Consider the following 19,219-nt stretch of genomic DNA (forward strand, 5'->3'; position numbering starts at 1 on the left):
CATCCGATATCAGATTTGCAAATTGAATCTTTGGTTAATAAAAAATTGCCTCATCTTCAAAAAGGCTGCTCTTGATTACTCTATTCTTGATCGAATTTATAAAGTTCATTTTTTATCTGAATCCTTGTTATGGCTTAATATAATGGACCATATTAAAAATTTCGTAATTTTACTGGGAACAAATTGTTCGCATGTACACACCAGAAAGACAATTTATTATTATTAACAGTCAAATGTATTTCTCCAAATGCTTTAAAATGATACTTATAGTATTTTTGTCAAAAAAATTTCTTGGACAGAGAAAAACCTCCACCAAAAACATTAGCGTACATACTGGGTATAGTTCTCCGGCCCGGAAGACATTTTGAAAATTTCATTTTGGCCCGCGCTTAAAAGTATTTGCCCACCCCTGCAGTAGACGATGGATTGGATAAGTTTTGGCTTGAAGTAGAAGTTGATGGATTAGAAAAGCTTTGCCTTGAAGTAGAATTGATGGATTCTGGCCATTTGTATATTGACCAAATACCACATCGTAATCAAGTTGCTGTATACTCAAGCGAAGTAAAAGCTTGTCTGCTTGTGAAAGGGGTCTGATGTATGCTAGTAGGCTATTGAAGAAAGGTTCATCATCATCAACTTGTCAAGACTGCATTGCTCTATTTCTCACTCTGATGTATGCTAGTAGGCTATTGAAGAAATATTCATCATCTTCAACTTGTCGAGACTGCATTGCTCTATTTCTCACCGTGTCAAGTTTTTTCTCTTCAGGGCGAATCAAAGCGTTTCCTATTTCATCAGAAGATCGTTTACGTTTTCGGGTGGTGGTAACTAATTCTGCACTGTTACCTAAAATCCAGTTTTTGTCTAAAATATATAGATTGTGATGTTGAATAATCTTTCTGATCCCACAACGGTTTCTTTTGAAACACTTCCGCTGTCAAGACATCGAGATTCATTTTTCGAAATAGTACCAGAGCGTGCGAGCGGGGAAATCAAACTGGTTTTGTTATGCTCTTTGTTAAGGCCCGTTTTCACGCTACGTCTTATTGTACGTTTTGTTGGATAGGACAAATCCTATACAATAAAATGTGGCGTGTAAACAGCAAAACGTACGTCTTGTCGAATCGAAATGAAATCCAAGGTCAGATCGAAGATATGTGTATACACTAGACAAAATGTACGTATTGTTGTACGTTTTGTATGACCCACAAAACGTACAAGAAAACGTAGCGTGAAAACGGGCCTTTGAGGCTCGTTTTCACGTTATTAAGGCTCGTTTTACGTCTTATTATACGTTTTGTGTGATAGGACAAATCCTATACAATAAAATGTGGCGTATAAACAGCAAAACGTACGTTTTGTCGAATCGAAAAATGTATAGGATTTATCCTATCACACAAAACGTACAATAAGACGTAGCGTGAAAACAGCAAAACGTACTTCTTGTCGAATCGAAAAAATTAAATCCGCTTATTGACAAAACGTACGTTTTGTCGTACGTTTTGTATGACCCACAAAACGTACAAGAAAACGTAGTGTGAAAACGGGCCTTTAGACAGATTGCTCGACCTTCGGATCACGCCTCAGTCTGTGTACCTCCGTTTCCCAGTAGTAGTTCGCCGCTTTGCTCTTTGCCTTGGCTCGCACTCTTTCTACGTTCCACTCTGAAACTCTGAACGTACACTTAGCCACGATAGTATTTTCCTTCCTAGTCCTCTCTTCCAGGCATAGATCTAGAAATTCATAATAGGGGGTCCAGACTTACTTACTGATTGTTTGAAAATAAGAGTTGACAGAAAAACATAATAAATAATAAAAAATGCGTATAGACTAAATACAATAGGGGGTCCATGGACCCGTTGACCCCCTCTGTATCCGCTCCTGCTCTCTTCCCTCGATCTTTCCTTCCACTATTGGTTGAGCATACTGGTACTTATTATTTCTCGGTATGTAGCCTAAATATGTTTTTCTAACTTTCACCGTGTTGAAAAGTTTTTTCGGATTGACGTCACATAGGTTTTCTTAACGTTTATTTTCATACTAAATTCCTCACATACCAAGTTGGCCCTGTCGATGAGATGTTGTAGACCCAAGTCGGAATCCACAATCAATACCGCATCATCGTCGTATCTAATGTTGTTGATATTTACGCCATTCCTTGGAATCTTCCAGTGCCTCTTTAAATAGAAACTCAGAATAAAGATTAAATAGCAGGGTTAACAAAGCACATCCTTGTCTACTTAACTCCTCTTCTAATTTTTACTTCTGCGGACGTGAAACCTTCGATCTTAACTCTGGCGTTTTGGTTCCCGTACAAGTTTTTAGTGGTATGATTTCCTATGTAAACACTTTTTGCAGATTTCTAATACTAGATCTTGTCTTACTCTGTCGAATGATTTTTCAAAGTCTATGAAGCATACAAATGTAGTTTTCAGAGCAAAATGCCAAAATATGCACAGATTATTAAAAGAGAACGATAGTAACCTGTTTGCAATACAAAAAACACATACAGAAAACAAAGTCCAATTGAGCTTAAGAGGAAAAATCCCTGGCTATCATAATTATTATTGTTATTTATTGTTTGTAATGTATTGTCTTCTATAAACAAAAGCTCGACTGTGATGTAGCCATACGCTAAATAAATAAGTTTCTGTTAGTCGTAGCATTTTTGGACCAGAACTGGTAAACTGATCAGGGCTTCTATACATTCGGTTATGTACGACTTTTAATAGGACTTTTACTGCATTACTCATAAGGCTTATCAGACGGAACTCGTTGCAATGTTATGGGTTTGGCTTTTGCGGTAGTGAGATATATATTGATTCTAGCCAGTCTTGAGGTATTTTTCCTGTATCATCAATGCGATTCAATAAAAGGACAAATATTTCGATGATTTCTTCGCTGATTAATTTTAACGTTTCTGTATATATTCCATCTGGACCTGGGTTCTTATTTGTTTTGAGTTGATTAATGGCATTTATAATTTCGGTTTAGAATCAATTTAGTTGTTTGGTATTTCAGAACCTTTATCTAGTTTAAGTAGAGCTACTACCTTTGCATTACGGTAAATTAACTAGCTTCAGAGTAGCCACTCCTTGCAGCAGCAGCTATATCAAAGAGAGGAAAATACAATACTTGGGTCATGTGTTCAGTGGTGAAAGATGAATTACCCCGAATCATATTGGAAGGTAAAGTACAGGGCAAAATATTAGTAGGAAGACGCCTGAACTCATTGCTGAAAGACCTGAGGAGATGGTTTGTCCGTTCATCCACAGAAATCTTTCGTGCAGAAGTTTCCAAAGCTACAATGCCTATTTATCGCCAACCTTCGATAGGAGACTGCGCTATGAGAAGAAGCCACTCTTTAGTTCAATCCTTCGTTTCGCGGCGACTTTGCAGTACAGACTCTTATGAAGAACAGTGTTGCCTGTTCTACGGCTGCACAATACATTACCTATATTTAGCTTATCAGCAGCACTCGAACATTTTAAACACCCATTTTATTTAAGTTTAAAGATATATTCAATAGTAAATTGTTAGAATATAAAGTTATTTTAAAAACAATAAAACATTTATATGGGTACTCGCGAAAAATAATTCATTGTGGACCTAGTTATATAAGATAAGGTAGAATTGTAAATATGTGTATGTATGTAATTACGAATATATCTACGTTATACATATTAAGAATAACGTTAGTTCGCCAAAACCAAATTATATTAAGTTAAATATAATTTAAATTGCTTATATTCTGAAGTCAATTAAAATGTTTTTTACAGTTCACTTTCATTGTCGTCAAGAAAATTAGAAAATGGCATTTAGTTAAAGATTAATCACAGACTAATTATTTTAATATTCAAATGCTATATCGTTAATATCGTATACCTTTCATGGTTAATATCGTATACCTAATACCTTTCATGGTATCTATTAATTGCTTAAAAATAATAAAACCAGCAGCACTGAGCTCCAAGTTTCCATTAGATTTACATTGCCTATGCTTCTCGAACTGCAAAGTGACTGCGAAACGCACTACCGCCAAAATGTTGCGTCTGCTCTATAATATTTCATCTACACCCGGTGACTTGTTGGTGACTGTTTATTATTTTTTGTATTTTGTTTTTACCTTTGGTTTTATCATTCAGTCGAAGTTCAGAAACCATTACACCTCCAAAAGTTCAGAAGTTTATACATTCATCCATTTGACCAGATAAAAATGTGATTCTTTAATGTAATGCGGTATGTCAATCTATATGTCTATCAGGGACCTAGCCCAGCTAAAACTGCAATAGATAAAGCAAGATTCGGAGTCAGCATTAAAAGTTATTTGGGGAAAAATGATGAGAGTGAAAGTTTTTCCTCCGGTCTATTTCCATTAACTTTTATACGATGACAGCTAGAGCAGTTTTTCTTAATCAACATAAAAACGTTTTTAAATGTTAATAATAAAAATTTACTTGAAAAATTCCGACTGGAATTTGTTGGAATGGAATATGTTCGAGAACTTGAACTTTATACAAGACAATCCCTCTTCCGCTGAATTGGAAGAAGAAATCCTCCTCCTCCTAAGTGCCTTCTCTATTGAGGTTGGCGATCAATATGGGAAGAAGAAATACGACCTCTTAAATTCGCATATTTTCCTATAGAAATCGTTATACAACGTTGCGAAAAAGTCTGGCAACAAGGCTTTATCTTTGAAAGGAATAAACTTAAAATTATGAAATTTTGGGATACTAAACGGCATTATATTCTGCATGCTCTACAATCTACAAGATAACTCAAGTTTGCATGACGTCATCGTTTTCAGTATCGCCGCCATCTTGATTTTTTTTAAATAGCAACGTAGGTTGAGTGATATGTCAAAGAAAAGCTTATTTCATCCGCTTTTCAAAAATGATAGTAACTTGACGCAATAGTAAATAATTAATCAAATAATTGAAGAAACTTCTATCATACCTCTTCGACCAATCTATCTCTGAGGATTGTCTAACGTCCCTTTGATAATGTGGGGGTGCACTATCTTGTTGAAAATGTACATTCATGTTTGGAAACAAACGGTTGATTTCAGGTATAATTTGATTTTGGAGAAGGCCGAGATATTTGGCTCCGTTCAGTGTACCTTAAATAAAAAAAGGACCAATTAAATGGCTTTTTACCAAACCAGCCCAGACATTAATTTTTTCTGGATATTGTGTACGAATCTCCTCCATCCAGTGCGGATTACAATATGACCAGTATCGAGAATTATGTCTGTTCACATATAGTCCAGGGCGCATATGTTTTTAGATGGACGTTGAGAGGTGACTCAAATTCTTTTGCAGAAATTGCTTAAAAATAGATCAAATAATAATATTTGAGTTATCCTCCCTCTCAAAAAGGTCCGGAACATTATTTAAATAATCCAAATGTCAAAAAATGAAGGAAAAATTCGATTTTTGTCTTCGTTTTTTGATTATAACTTTAAAAGTATTCATTTCCGAGTAAAGTTGTACTGACATAAAAGTTGCATAATTAAATTTCCTACAACATAGAATTGACTAATAATTTAAAAAATAGTCACCCTAGTTGCAAAATAGCAATAATTGCGAAAAAACCATACAAAAACAAGTATTTGCATTTTACGTTTTTCAACAATTTATGCTACACTTAGGACCTTCATATTTCACCCAGAAAAACTTTATGATACAGTAAAACACTACTGTAAATTTCATTAAGATCGGTGCAATAAATTATGCAAAATAAATTTTGCAATCCAGCTTTCGCAAAAAAAATTCATTTTTTTAAAATGTTACAGGACTGAAAATAAAGCAGGTAGCAGGTTGAATTTTTTTTTGCTTATAGAAGTGTACTGTACCTTTCATTTGCAATTTGAAAAATTAACATCGATTAATTACCACGGCGTCAGGAAATTTTTTAAATAAACATTAATTTTTGGTGCTACCCGCAGGACAGCGGTGTTCGATTCACACAAGTTGATTTCCACCAAAATTTCTTCCAATCTTTATCTAATATATTATTTTCTTACTTTATATTTTGTTGTATTTTAATATTTTAATTCCACAAAAATCAAACTAATTTTATTATTGTTTGTGAAATATTGTTTAAACAATTGCTTATGTTTAAAAATAATAAACTTTTATTCTCTAAGTTAAAATATATGAACAAAGAAAGTTTTCGCTAATAAAAGTGTTATTTCAAAGGATAGAGTATGTGTTTTTATTTTGCAATAAACAAATTTATTTATTTATATCGAAGTGTAATAAAAATTAAAATGTATCAATCATTATTAAAGGTCATTGGAATGCCCAATCAGAGCAAACTATCCACTGTCCTGCGCGTAGCACCAATAATTAATGTTTATTTAAAAAAATTCCTGACGCTGTGGTGTTAATCGATTTTAATTTTGCAAAATTGCAAATGAAAGGTACAGTACACTTCTATATGCAAAAAAAATGTCAATTTGCTATCTGCTTTATTTTCAGTCCTGTAACATTTTGAAAAAATGAATTTTTTTTGCGAAAGCTGGATTGTAAAATTTATTTTGCAAAATCTATTGAACCGATCTTAATGAAATTATCAGTGTTGTTTTACTGTATCATAAAGTTTTTCTGGGTAAAATATGAAGGTCCTAAGTGTAGCATAAATGGTTGAAAAACGTAAAATGCAAATACTTGTTTTTGTATGGTTTTTTCGCAATTATTGCTATTTTGCAACAAGGGTGACTATTTTTTAAACTCTTAACTAATTCTATATTATAGGAAATTTGATTACGCAACTTTTATGTTTGTACAACTTTTCTCGAAAATAAATACTTTTAAAGTTATAATCAAAAAACCAAGAAAAAAATCGAATTTTTCCTTAATTTTTTGACATTTTGACTATTTAAACAATGTTCCGGACCTTTTTGAGAGGGAGGATAACTCAAATATTATTATTAGATTTATTTTCAAGCATTTCTGCAAAAAAATTTGAGTCACCTCTCAACGTCCAAATGTATTTATATTTTTACAGATGCGCCCTGGTCTAATAACCATTTAAACAGAATGTGGCTTCATCACTGAATACAACAAAATCTAAAAAATTGTGTTGCCTCTTTATTTTCTCTGTTACCGTTTCACAAAATTCTAATCGGCGATGAAAATCATCTTCAGATAATTCTTGGTGGGTCTTAACTTTGTATGGATGAAATTTATGTGCATATAAAATGGACTGTACAGACTTTCTACTAATGTTGTAATTTTTTTGCCAGTTCACTCGTAGACACTTTAGTGTTCTCCTGAACGTTTAATATGATATCTAAAGTTTTATCGTCATTAGTTGCTGTTTTCGGTCTAACAGACCTTGGAATATCCTTTACACTACCAGTTTCATCAAATTTCTTTATTATTCTGGATACTGTTGATCTACTTATAGGAGGGAATTCAGGGTTTAAATCGTTAAAAAGATTACTTGCTTCTTCATAGATTCGTTTCCGATCACCAAATCCAACTAATATGAGTACTTGAATTCTTTCTTTTTTTTGATAAATTTGCCATTATTTTTTAAAGTTTGTAGCTATCAATTTTAAATAATCAGTTTTGACAGTTTGTAGATAGAACAAATAATAATAATGGTATTGTTTATTATGTAAATGTCTACTAATATTTTTGTCTTATGTTAAAGAGCACCCTCAAATTCATAGCAGATATGCTTGAATTAGAGATCACCACACTTTCACTGTAATTCAGTTTAATTGAATATGTTTAACAGAGGTTTTTCAATTATATGGTTAATTATTTATTATTGCGTCAAGCTACTATCATTTTTTAAAAATGGATGAATTGAATATTTTAACAAAGTTTTTTCAATTATTCGGTTAAATATTTATTATTTTGTCAAGTTACTATGATTTTTGAAAAGTGAATGAAATAAGCTTTTCTTTGACATGCCACTCAACCTACGTTGCTATTTAAAAAAATTCAAGATGGCGGCGATACTGGAAACGATGACGTTATACAAACTTGAGTTATCTTGTAAAACATGCAGAATATAATGCCGTTTAGTACCTCAAAATTTCATTATTTTTAAGTTTATTCCTTTCAAAGATAAAGCCTTGTTGCCAGACTTTTTAGCAACCCTGTATGTATTTTTATTGTTAGTAATTATTATTATTGAATTGCAATTAAGCTAACTTTTTTCTTTTTTTTTTCAGAATTTGCGCGATTCTGAGGGCAATCAATATTCCCCTTACCAATTTAGCCTCCAAACATCCGCCGATGGATCTATCATCTTGGTTCCAAGATCGAATTCCACGGTTTCGAATTCCGACTCAAAGGATCCTCTCCAAAATCGCAAGAAACCATAAAACACTTGCTCAAAATTTTATTTACTAATTGTTAACAGGGTTGTTTTTATTTTTATTTTATTTTTATTTTTATGTTACAGGACATTTCAACAATAGTAAAGTTTCGAAATTTTTCTTTGTAATTCCAAAAAATTAAACATTCCTGCGATCTGAACAGTACAAAAGTGTTTAACCAACATGCAATATTTATTCTATACTTTATTTCACGTTACGAACGGAACTAATGGCTTATGCTGATCAGCGTTGCCAAAACTATCAGGCACGTGTTGCTACTGACTGCTGATATACGATTCATTCTCGATACGATAGAAGCGGCATCGGCGCGCATCTATTGTCCATAAGAAATACATAGCCCTATATCTACTCAACGTTCCGTTCTTCACGTGAAACGCTCTATAGTTATTTTTGTCAAACAACTATAACTGTTATTACTGCAAAATATCATATTCAATAATGACAACGTTAAGACCTATATACTATTAACATCAAACAAAACTGAGAAAAAATATTGCTCGTCATTTACACTTTCAGAAACATGATTTGCAACATACATTTTTCTTGCGATTGAGTAAGAAAAGTATTGAAATTATTATTGTTTTATCTTTCCACTTTTCATCTATCTTTCACTCCATTCTTTCTTTTTCGCGTATCTTTAATAAATTTGAATCTTTAGTATCGCCCTTATTGTCATTTATCTTCTGTCATGTCCAAATTATCCATTAATTATGAATAATTCATATTAATCCATATTATATTAATTATATTATCATATTAATTCGTTGGCACATGTGATAAAGTTTATAACTTAGAAACATTGGTATTCAGTTTTTTCTGATTGATTTTTTTCGGCCTATTCAAGGCTATGATTACTGCTTTAAACGTAAAAAATAAATTATGTAATTAACAATACCCCTTAAGAATAGAATACAATAGAATTTGTCTAATGTGTAACATTAATTAATAAAAATTTTAAAATTATGTCATTTGTAATTATAAAAAAATATAAACACAATAAAATATGGCTAAAATCATAGAGACTTTTTAACTTATGTAATTTTACATGTGTAGGAGTTTTATACATTATTTCCATATATAAAAATAAATTTACAATTTAGAGTTTGAACCCAGTTTTAGGAAAATATACTTATTCTTTTGCACCTGTGAATTGTCTTAGTATACTTCATCATCACCATTATGACATTTCAATCTTCCCAATATGTACTATACATAGATTCAATGAGGTGACTCTTGGCCCATTCCACTGCAAACTTTTTAGATCTATTGTGGTCCTCTAGCCCTAAATACATTCTCTAGCCTGATCCGTTTTAAAAGGTCTAATTTGCCGCACATTTTAAAAACCGCACATTTGCCATGCTATCACTTCTCTTTCTTGTAGTGCCTATCCGTTTTGGATGTTGGTGACCATCACGGCAATCTGCACTTTGCACACTGCTGCTCAAAAGATACTTTTGAGTTTTATTTTATTTACTTTATTATATAATATATATATTATGGATATATTATTTTACTTTTTGATTTTTGTTGTTCTTATTGTGGTTACTGTCATTGTAAACATACTGGCATGTAAAATGTGCTCTGCTGTTTGTTCTTCTAGGTGACAGAATCTGCATAGGTCTTCATCTGCCAATCCCATTAGCTCCAACTGCCTATTCAGCTTACAGTGCCTGTTAGCAGACGTACTATGGCTTTGACTGTGTTCCTGTCGTTGCATATTAGGTCTGCCGTACATTTTAACGAATATTCTGTAATAAACTGTTTCGCCTGTCTTTGTCCTGTTCAATTCCTCCACCATTCCAGAGAGTTATTTCCCCTGTTTCACTGGAGCGAGTTAGTCGCTTTTCCTCCAGTGTGTCTTCCCCTCTTTGGATCGGAAAGTTAACATTTCCTTTCCGGAAAAGGGTGACATTTGTAGTTTATGGAGCTCCTCTCGAGATTAAAAATCCATTGGAAACCCCTTTATTTAAAGCTTTGCTACCCCAGACTGTCCACGAGATGTGTTCTGAGCTCATGGTTACTTATCCTTAGTCTATTAACGCTCCTTTTGGACTCGAGACGTTCCCCATCTTCATCCTGTACGAAGACAGTGCATGAGTGCGACTTAAGTATATCTTCCCCCTTCAAAGTCCCGAGAGATGCATCTGCCAAGGCCTTAGGGTTGGTATCACCTCTTTCAGCCACCTCCCAATAGTATTGTATTATACCATTTTTCTTTTCAATAATTATATCCTAATCTTTGTTGTTTCCTTCATTGGTAAATGAAAGTCATTATGATCAATTAAATTTTATGAATAATTTTTCGCCTTGACCAATGTCTTTTCTTTCTTCATTTTTTATGATATCTACATCTGTATGAATCTGATACTTATAGGATTTAAAAGTTACAAATTTGTCTTTTAAAAAAGTTCTACATAATTGTGTAATTTTATAATTTATTTCTCAGTTTTTTCGTATATATTGTTTTAACACTGAGACACACACAGGTTTATGCCATTATTGATATTTAAAACTTATTAAGAATACTTTATATTTAATTATACGTATTGCTTTGCCACCTTCAAAGGCCAATGAAGCCTATGTGAATATACTTCTTATATTCTCTAGATTTCAGATATAGGTACATGGTCGAGTATGTGAATTGTATTTATCATTGATACGAGACCCGTTTGGCAGTATTGATTATTTACCCCTTTTTTATTCAGTTTATAGTTTATTAGATTCGCAAATATTTTATTAGTTCAAAATTAGGAAAAATCCTTTTTAAAAAGTATATTTAATTTAAAAAAATCCCTTAAAGGGCTACATCACAGCACCTTTTCGAACTAAAGAGTTTATCATCGGTGCTGTTAACAGGTTTTTACATATGTACTTGAGCCAAAAAATATAGAGGGAAAACTCTTTAAATATTAAAAAAAAATAAAAACCTTATCTTGTAAAAGGTATATTTAAAATCCCTAAAAAGGGCTGTATCACAACAAAACGTTTTCGGAATCAATATTCCATCATCAGTGTTATCACAGGTTAACATGCTTTAAGCCACCAAAATGTACGAGTAAGAACTCTTAAATTGATTTTAAACAGTTGGGGTTACATTATGTTATCCGATTTTAAAGGATGTTAAAAATATTTCCAGATTAACCCCTGGCATCACATGACATCAACCATATTGGTTGAAAAATTGTAGGTAGAACCTTACATGGCAGAGTTTATCTCATACCTCAAACTGTCACCTAGGTGCCAGTTGTCACCTAAACTCTGACATGTAAGGTTCTAACTACAATTTTCCAACCAATATGGTTGATGTCATGTGATGCCAGGGGTTAATCTGGAAATATTTTTAACATCCTTTAAAATCGGATAACATAATGTAACCCCAACTGTTTAAAATCAATTTAAGGGTTCTTACCCGTACATTTTGGTGGCTTAAAGCATGTAAACCTGTGATAACACTGATGATGGAATATTGATTCCGAAAACGTTTTGTTGTGATACAGCCCTTTTTAGGGATTTTAAATATACCTTTTACAAGATAAGGTTTTTATTTTTTGTGATTTATGGGATACAGCCAGTACAGGAATTTTTCCTTGTGATATTTTTTCTTTAAATATTGTGCAGTTGTAGAAAATTTAGATGTTTATATAAAATTAATTGTGATGTTTAAAATAATCCTAGATTTTATATCAGGCAACACAGAACTGGCTCACAATACGCGGGTTGCAAGTCTAGAGGGCAGAACCGCACATTATGGACTGTAAAGAGCAACTGACAGCACTGATGATGAACTCTATTTCGAAAACGTTTTGTGATGTAGCCCTTTAAGAGACTTTTTAAATTAAATATACATTTTATAAAGGATTTTAACTAATTTTTTGTGATTAATGGTATACAGCCGACTACAGTGGATTTTATTAGTTGTGTTAAAAGTTGATATTGCTCTATAATTACAGCATTTTTCTTTATCGCTCTTTTGGTTTCATTATTTCTATTTTCAACTTATCTGGTGTAACAAAGTTACTAGTTGTGAGCCACTAATTGCCGTAAACATAAGCTTTAAAAACAAAGTGGGAGAGCACACGAAGAAGACTTATACCAGATAAATTATTAGTTTGATCTTCAGGCTCAACATTTTTCGATACGATCTGGTTGCTATTCTATTTCTTTCGCTAAACTATGTTTATCTTGTCATCAGCAATATAGTTAATTTTTAGTGTACAACTAACTGTAGAACTTACTTTAAATAATTGTGGAAATATTTAACTTTTATGGTTTTGTAATAAGAAATAAAATTGTAATCCACTTTAAAAAAAATAATCCGATATATATTTTTTATATGATCAGGTGATGAATATGCCTTGTCTTAACATTTTAATGTACATATTACTTAGGATAGAAGTGAAATAACTAAATTTTGTCTGACTGGTGTTGGAAAATAGCTTATTATTGTTATTATTTGGCCTGATGAATATTGATATCATGTAATTTAAAAGAGTTCGTGGCTCCGCTTTCATAATTTTAACAGATTTTAAAAAGTGTTAAAACATGGTTTAATTCGTTTACATGCATTAATAATACTATATGAGGGTCATCCGTAAAAAAAAGTTACCTGTGCCGCTGAGAAAGTGTCATACATCAACTCTCCTTCTCTCTTACCTCACCAGTTTCGACTCACTGCTTTTCTCAGTGTCGACTTAGCAGTCTTCGAAGATGGAGGTCCCGGTGGGTGTTACCTCCAATGTGAAATTCATGCTGTGATACGTTTTTTAAATGCTGTTTTTTAAATGGATTTCACCTATTGACATTCATCGTCAGTTTATATCTGTTCAACATGTTCGCAAATGGTGTAGAGAACTCAGTGATGAAGGCCTTCACTGAATTCTCTACAACATTTGCGGATATGTTGAACAGATATGCAGTCATACCCATAAACTTTGATTGACTGACGATGAATGCAAATAGGTGAAATCTATTTTGCATGTAAAAAAGGTATTTGCATGCAAGGGCGGATCCAGGACAGATTTTCGGGAGGGGCCATGAACTTTTTTTTGAGAGGGGTACCGGAGGGTCTGGGGAAAATTTTTAAAAATGAGGGTTGTAATAGTGAGTTTTAAGGCACTTTTCACAGACTTTTGAGTGCCATAAAGACATTCCAAACTTATAGTTATTAAAGTATTATTAAAGTCAGGACACATTTCTTCGGATCTAAGTTCTTTCAACAAGTTTAATACTATTTTTCCAGTGCTTCACCTGTCAGGCCTTGTTCTTCCCCTCTTTCTGATTTTCACTAATTATTTTTATGTTCTCATAAGCGTCAATGAACTTGACAAAGTCTTCACGAATGTTGTTATTGTGTATGTATCTCACATTTAGAGAAAACTGTTCCACGTGGGATCCGTCGGTCATTTTGTCAAACATGACAGTAATAATTTGCACTTTGAACCTGATTCATTATTTGTTCAATTATTTCTTCACCACAACATGTTATATGTTATCATTGATTTTGACTGGTGCTACTAATGTATGTTGCTCGGGAAGATGCGGTGGATAGGTGTTGTTTGAATCTTATCTCCTGATGCGATTTTAAACCTTAACAATTCCCCTCATTGTTAGGTCTAGCATCTTCGTCCAGAAGCAGAAGGCTATCATCACGATAGCCTCTTAGAGGAGTATTTTGTCGACTTAAGAACACTATAGACTCTACTATTAGTCGTAGTCTTTCTCTATTTTCTTGTACCTATTTCGACCTCTGAGAGTATATCTGTTTAATGACTGACTTTTGCAGGTTGCGATAACTTTATAGAAAATCCAGCCCAACCTGAACGCACTCCTTGTGGTATGATGTTTTTTCATGGGTTTGTATGGCTCCCTCTTTGACGATGAGTTTGGCTAAACATGTTAAAGGTTTCGTGACAAGACTTTGAGCTGTCATCCCTTTAGTGTGACCATGTTTTTCGTTAGAAAAATAAAACGCAATCTTGATAAACAATCTCTTTTGACTGTGTGAAAGTACCAATAAACTCCTTTGTTCTAAGTGCTGATGACCCAAGTAATGCTTAATTTCTTTTCTATGTGTATACAGAATATGGAAATTGATACGATTTTGATGGCTGCCAAGGTCGTTCTAAAAATTGGCACTTTGTAAAATTATCAACATTTTGATTTGCAAAACATCCTATGTCATTCTTGAAGCTTTCGTTACTGCTTTTGTTCAATTCTAGTCCAGACAATATATTTATCTCCTATTTTGTATATATACATGTGTTTGGAACTAAAAGCATGTGAACTGCAAATATTTAAATTTATATTTTTTAAATTCTCGGAGGGGGCCAGTGGTGGGATAAGAGAAAGGGAGAGTTGATATGTAAGGCAGTGTTGTCAGATTTCTCCCAGCCCTTCGCACTCTTTCTCAGCGTCATTGGGAACCTTTTTTTACGAATGCCCCTAGTATCTAAAGTTTGTTCGCTAACCAAATTATTTAACGGGGCTGGAACAGCTACGTATTATATAAGTTTACTGTAGACGTGGCAAACTTTTCACTAACAGGAGATTGCCTAGTCCAATTACTACACTGAGATGGCTCTGCGAATAAACCTATGGTTTTGATACGTTCAACCGACATGCTGGAAATGATCGACATACAAGTTGACACGAAAGTTGTATTTATTTTATGTAAATGAAGTGAACAATGTTTATCGGGCTAATTTTTATATAATAGCTTATCTAGTAGTCAGATTTGGTATTACTTAAGGAAGTATGTGATTTATAGTTATGATTTCAGTTATGTATGAGTAGGTAGTAACAGTACTTTTATCATTTTTGGTAGAAAATGTAACAAAATTCTAAGATCAATTACATTAATCTAGGCTAATATTTTTTATGAACATTATAGGTTTTGTACATTGTATAGTGTAAGTAGAAGAATAAAAGTTCTAAATGTATGTTTCTGTTTTCTGTACTTACTTTAAGTAGATATTCACTAAAAAATATATTTTACTTCTACAAGTAACTAAACATCATATCAGACGAACGATAAGATTTTCATAATGAGACAAATTGCAGAAAATGCTCTTAAAACAGAAAAAGAAATACATGCATGTTTCATAGATATTGAAAAAGCTTTCGACAGAATTAAAAGAGAAGATATTTGGAAAATACTATATATAAATACTAAAGAAAAATTGAACAAGATCTAATAGGATGCATCCAGAGTTTACACGAAAAAACGAAAAGCTATGTAAGGACAAGAAATCAAAAATATTCGACAGCATCATTGGATTAAAACAGGGTTGTGTCCTGAGCCCACTACTCTTTAACCTATTACCAGATGACGTAATAAAAGAATGCAAACACAAATGGAGAAAATATAATGTAGGATATTGGATATACAAATAAAACTATGCTATGCAGACGACCTGGTGATCATTGAGGAGTTCGAAAAACAATTACAAGAAACTATAAACATACTGTATGAAGAGCCAAAAATTAAGTATTTTGGGGTAATCATAAGCCGGGATGGAAAATTATAAGATGAAATAAATAAAAGAATTGCAAAGACTGGTAAGCTGTACAATAATATCAAAAGTAACTTTATAAATAAGAAACGGAAACGGAAATAGTAAAAAAGATAGTGAAACCCACTCTAACATATGCCTGTGAATTATGGGCATTAACAAAAAGACAAAAGAATGGACTAATAAGCACAGAAATGAGATTTTTGAGAACAATAGAGGGAAAAACAAGGAAAGATAAAATCAAACCTTTAGAGAAAATCTGAAAATACACCCAGTTACAACAACAATCGAACAAGGACAACTTAGATGACTCGAACATGTACTGAGAAGAGGAGAAGAAAAAATAGTAAGACAGATATATGAAGCGAAAGATATGGGAAGAAAGAAGAGAGGAATACCAAGAAAGACGTGGACAGAAGAAGTGAGGGAAGCGGCCGACAAAAGAGTAACATAAAATGAGAGGAAACAAAAGCATTGGCCATGGTTAGAAGGAAATGAGGAAGAAAACGACGAAGAACCCTACTCCGTAATAACTCACACCGACAGGTAAACGAGTTCTGGATTAACTAAGTAAGTAACTAAACATTGTGACAACAAAGGTAAGATTGGAGAAGGAAGACCTGAACATCATTAGGGTATAGGTACAAAAAATAATAAGCCTCAAACAACAAGGGAAACATTTTACGACGAGTTACAAGTAGTATTCCAAGTCAGAGGGAAGATGATAATATTGGGTTTTAACGCTCGAAGAGACTACCAAGTAATACTAAGGAATAAAAAACAAAAACAAAATTAAAGCAAAAAAACGAGAATCTTAAAAGCGAAAATGGAGAGCTGATGATAAATATCTGCACGAATAAAAATCTTAGAATAAAAAACACATTTTTTAACCACAAGGACCAACAGCAATGTGTACAGGATTTATATTAGTATCAAAAGAAATAAGAGTAATTCATATCGATTTAATTTTTAAAGGTCTTGCACAAACATTATCTACTTTATAGTAAATAAATGGGTGACATTGATTTCGCAATGTAGGCCACTCGTTTCGAGAACACCCAAGTCAGCGAGTTTGATATTATGAGTATTTCACGGTCACAACGGTGTCGACAATGATAAAACAATTATGAGTTTATTTATAGATACGGAGAAAGTAAAGCAGGGATTATTCATCATTCATTATTTAGACATCAATGTAGTTAGAATATAGACTTTGTCCACCAACTCGTTACTAGCGTATATAGTGATTAAATAAACATAGTATGAGTATTTAGTGTATTCCTTATATCCAACCCCTAGCAGAGGGACGTTCACCCCTTACAAAACTTTCTGCAATCACTTCTGTACTGTATAGGAATCTTGTATCTACTGGAGCAGTTCATGTCTTTGCAGGTACATATTAGGTCTCTGTAGGCAAAACTCTTCTGTGCTTGTAGTGACTTAGCACACTTCACTTACAAGCTCCGTACAGTCTAACCTGTAGTGTTGTGCAGTACACGGTGTCATGCATTCTTACATGTTTTTTATTCATAATAGTTTTAATGAAATGAAAAATATAGGTATATAAACAACCAGTGTATTTTATATTAAAGCTAAAATAATGGGTAAGTGGGCAAAGTGGTAGCTGGGGTAATACAAACTGTCAGCATTGAACATAATGACTTCTATGGGCACTTTTTTTAACCTTCTGGACTCCGAACATAATTTAAGTGCTCATGATAAAACTTGGGTGCCTTTTCATAAAACCTTGATGAAAATCACACCCTCAGAACTAAAAACAGCAACTGGACGCAATCATAACATATCTAAAGATTTATGCGACGAAATGTCTCAACTTCTGAACTACCAAAATTAAAAATGTTTCTATAATGTAGTATAAATTTGTATTCATTGTGAAATTTGGTGAAAATACATTGTTGTGTTTACTAACATAACCTCTTAAGGCTGTATGACACTATGCATTTTCTTGTATCATTTCTAATATCGTTTCTGATATGTCAAAAAAATGCATAGTGTCATAAACAGATACAAGAAACGATATCAGAAACGATACAAGAATTTGTGTCAGGCACAGATTCTTGTACAAGAACTGCGCCAATTTCTGCGCAAAGAGCAAAAACGTAAAACCTGCTGGTAAAACATCTAAAGTGACATCTAAATGTCATAATGGCGGCTGAAAATGAGATCATATGATTTAGGTGCGGCTAAATATGCAGTGCCGCTCCCTACTTTGCGCTTGCGTCAAAATATTTACAACGTTGTCATGTTGTTTACACATTGACATCGCCGGGAAATTCAAAATGCTAGCTCGTGGCAAGGAATCTTTTATTTTGACAAATGACATAATAATATTTTTGTAATGTGTTGTAATGTAAATTAATGTAAATATAAAAATAAAATTCTATTTTGTTTTACCTGTACCTGTAAGGGTATTAAGAAAATATATTAAGATCATTGAAAAGAGTAAAACGTTGAATTTAATTATTTTGTCAGTTAAAGAACAACATAACCATCATACAATATGGAAGTGCTATTTTAGGTTTAGAAGTTTTTAAATACTTTTGCATATTATGATGGGTATATAAAATGGAGAATTATGGACAAATGACACCATTGCAGAATCTTCAGACACTAGTTGGACTGCTGTATATTCAATCACAAATTGCCTCAAGAATTGTTATTGAAAGAATATTTGGTATTTTATGAAGAAAAGATTCCCCATATTAATATGTGAAATGAGATGCAAGTTACCTTTTGTTTGAAGAATAATATCGGCTTGTATACTTTTACATACTATTGCAGTTGTTAATAGAGAAAACATTGAAATACTGGAAAAGGAGGATGCTGTTAGTTAATCAAACAAGCTCTAGCAGTACCTACACTTTCAACCAGGAGCCAATCTAGTGCATCTAAATTTTGTGTGTGTTTGTTTTAAAAGATTATTCTCCATTTAACTCAAGCCTAAATGGTTCCCACATAATAATTTCATGTTCTTGGTAGATTCGATATTCAATATTCGATAAAGGTTTATTCCAAGAATAAACTTTTACGAATATTCTAAGTAACTATGTACATGAATGTGCTCAGTATATTTGGTCCGAGAATATTCTTTGAAGTATATGTAAAAAACATGAAATTTAGAATGTTTTTATAGTATATGCTATGCTTCTACTACACACATACTAAAAAGAATATATTCCGACGAATGTTGGTAGTATAATATGCTTCGAACATGATAGAAAGATCATTGTAATGTAGTATAATGTTGATAATTTTATTTTTATTGGACTGCAGTTTGTTAATAAATTTATAAATAAATAGGTATATTATATTTGTGACTGATTTAAGT

At 32.8% G+C, this 19,219-nt stretch overlaps 1 protein-coding gene across 3 annotated transcripts in view; it reads left to right on the forward strand.

The window, feature by feature from the left end:
* The window catches only part of LOC126878550 (segmentation protein cap'n'collar), a 633,197-nt gene extending 617,900 nt beyond the window's left edge, over nucleotides 1-15,297 (forward strand). For all 3 annotated transcript variants that reach the window (XM_050641323.1, XM_050641324.1, XM_050641325.1), the window contains one exon: nucleotides 8,192-15,297. In XM_050641323.1, the coding sequence (XP_050497280.1) occupies nucleotides 8,192-8,344 (153 nt within the window). In that variant the 3' untranslated portion in view covers nucleotides 8,345-15,297. The remainder of the gene's footprint in view (nucleotides 1-8,191) is intronic.
* The last annotated feature ends 3,922 nt before the right edge of the window (nucleotides 15,298-19,219 follow it).

The sequence above is a fragment of the Diabrotica virgifera genome, chromosome 10 (assembly GCF_917563875.1).
Source record: "Diabrotica virgifera virgifera chromosome 10, PGI_DIABVI_V3a".
NCBI lineage: Eukaryota > Metazoa > Arthropoda > Insecta > Coleoptera > Chrysomelidae > Diabrotica > Diabrotica virgifera.